General features: G+C 42.4%; 1 protein-coding gene across 2 annotated transcripts in view; it reads right to left on the bottom strand.

Annotated features, from left to right (window-relative positions):
- Positions 1-2,816, bottom strand: part of LOC111655084 (polypeptide N-acetylgalactosaminyltransferase 10) — a 62,672-nt gene that overhangs the window by 34,287 nt on the left and 25,569 nt on the right. For both annotated transcript variants that reach the window (XM_023406333.1, XM_023406334.1), the window contains exon 4: positions 2,222-2,388. In XM_023406333.1, coding sequence (XP_023262101.1) covers positions 2,222-2,388 — 167 coding nt within the window. The remainder of the gene's footprint in view (positions 1-2,221; positions 2,389-2,816) is intronic.

The raw sequence follows: 2,816 nt of genomic DNA, 5'->3' as shown, positions 1-2,816 counted from the left end.
GGGGAGGGGGGGGGGGGGGGCTCTGTAGCTCTTTCCTCTAAGACTTATTCATATAAATACTTCTTATTAGCTGAAGAGGATCTGGAGGAAATGTAATGTTGCTGGATGACAGTTTTTCCCAGCGGGCACACAGCTGCCTCCAACATCGTAAGCCGTGGATGGTTTGGTTGAATGTAGGTTGTGGCGTCAGGTGACCAAAATTCAGTGTCAGTAGGACGTCCGACGCCGACGTCAGGTTGATGTGGAAGACTGACGACAGCTGACGTTGATATTTTCTTTTATATTTTGTTTTTGTTAAGTAACCAAAATCCAACGTCTCACAACAAACAAAGCCCCTGCTACACGCCGCCCACACACACGTGCACAATGACATCTTGATATTGTTTGGCAATAGAAGCAAGGCTCCAAACAAACTCGTCTTAAAATGGCGATTTTCAAAAGAAAAAACATTGAGACATCTTGTGTAACTTCAGACACGGAGCTGTTTGTGCTGCACACGGCAAGAAGCAGTGGGAGAGTTTTGCCTCTGGGCTCAGATGGGTGTTAACCTCTAAATGAGTCTCAGGCAATGAAACATCTCATTACCGTGGAGACGAGAGGTAAACACATCCTTCAACGAGGGACGATGACAAAGAGCACTAATTAACAAGGAATTAAACACTTTCTTAAGAGAGCTGGGGAAGGCAGAGAGAGAAAATGAACACACACACACACACACACACACACACACACTCACACTCACACACACCAAACTATGCGACAATAGAAGAGAGATGTTTGCAGCAGACGAGCGGCAGCAGAGAAACACAAACAAAAGGCCACATTTGCTGAACAGAGAGGAGCCACGCTGCAGTGGAAATGTTGTGACTTTTATTTTGAAAGATTATGATTAAACTGTCATCATTGGTGTGGAAAATGGGCAGCCATGATGAAATGACCAATTACTGCAGCCCTCAGCCACCGAGACACAAACAAAGCTTCTGTGTGGCACTTTACAGGTAAATACCCCCCCCCCCCCCCTTCCTCCTCTGAGGTTGTAGAAAGGTGCTTCGTTTTATATTCAGCCTTAATCTTACATCTATAGGATGCAGTTTAAATACTTTTCTTACAAGCTTTGAGAGTTTAGAGCGGCGTCGTGTCAAGTTATCATCAAAGACATTCCTAGTCGTCCACTGATCACTCTGGTTTCCAGCACAGATCTCATATCAGAAACGGAGCTTGAACAGTTTAGCCTGTCTTTGTGCGAGGAGGTCAGAGACAGACGGAGAACTTTGAACAACCCTCCGAGACGAGGAGTTTCTGTTTCAGAAAGATTCTAAAGACGGCAAGAATTCACAAGTAGCTTTCAGTAATCAGTAACCGAGTCACTGATCGGTGACTTTAATTTACGGACAGGGAATTCTTCCCTGTGAGTCGCACTGAAGCTCCTGATCTGTACCGTCAGGAACAGGAAGTGACTATGAAAAGAAGCCAGTGGTTCAGCAGTGCATGGGTCAGCTTGTGAAATACAGAAATGAAAATATACAAATAACGCTAAATTATTATGACAAATTTAGCTTGTATCTGTTCAGACCCATATGCAAATGTATTATATGTACAAATGTTGAAATATATTTATATAATTAATAAAATTGAAGTTGATATCATGAACATAAAAAGAGCATTTTCTCAATATGAGAAAATAGACGTTTAACATGAATGAGAAATTAATAAAGAAAATCATATATAAAGAAATGTATATGTAAGTTGTTTAAATAAACTAGCATATATACATTAAATATATATTGTTAATGTAAATGCTCACATCATGTTATACTATAGAAAAATTCCTCAGATATTTTTAATATACCGTATGTACTATGGATATTTAATAGATGTTCTAATATATATATATGTGATTATAAGATATCCGCTTATAAGTGAGACATGGAAACGCCACTTTTGATATAAGGACATCTACTGTATGTCATATATTATATTTCTGTGTGTGTGTGTGTGTGTGTGTGTGTGTGTGTGTGTGTGTGTGTGTGCATGTGTGAAAGAGCGATGGAGACGGAGGAAGAAAATGCCACAGACCACTTAAAGTCTCAATGATGACAAGCGAGCTCCACAGACTGCAGCTGTGCTCGTGGCGCAGGTGCGTTTTCAAGTCAGAGATGAGTATTTCTGTGTGAGTGTGTGTGTGTGTGTGTGTGTGTGTGTGTGTGTGTGTTCTCTGTACCTTTGTCACTGAAGTCGTCGACCAGGATGACCTCTGCGATGAGCTGTGGAGGAGAGCGGTTGAGGATGCTGTGAACGGTCCTCAGCAGCGACGACCAGCCCTCGTTATGGAACGGGATGATGATGCTGGTGTTGGGCAGCTTCTCTGGATACAGCTTCTGTTTACAGCTACACACACACACACACACACACACACACACACACACACACACACAAACATGTAAATATAGCTGTTAACAGTGGGATGGTGGACATTTTACAATCCTGTCCTCGCTTTTCTTTCCCCACTTCTGTTGCAGGAAGGAAGAAAGCATCTCATTCATTCCTCTGGTTACACACTCGCCTCCTCAGGACACTCAGGTGACATATGGATTCAGCGCGTGAATGGATGTGTTTGAGCAGGATGGCGGACAGCAGTTCAAATCCAGATGCAATCTTCTTTAAAACTACATTTCAATGCATTTCCTATCATTCGCTTTACAGTGAAAATTGTGTCTGCTCGCGTCTCAGAGAGAGAGAGAGAGAGAACGAGAGAGAGAGAGAGAGAGAGAGAGAGAGAGAGAGAGAGAGAGAGAGAGAGAGAGAAAAGATTTCAG

The sequence above is a fragment of the Seriola lalandi genome, unplaced genomic scaffold (genome assembly GCF_002814215.2).
Source record: "Seriola lalandi dorsalis isolate HSWRI2012SDOR001 ecotype SW California unplaced genomic scaffold, Sedor1 jcf7180002054303, whole genome shotgun sequence".
NCBI lineage: Eukaryota > Metazoa > Chordata > Actinopteri > Carangiformes > Carangidae > Seriola > Seriola lalandi.
The sequence above is the reverse complement of the archived record's forward strand: the minus strand, read 5'-3'. Positions and strand labels throughout refer to the sequence as shown.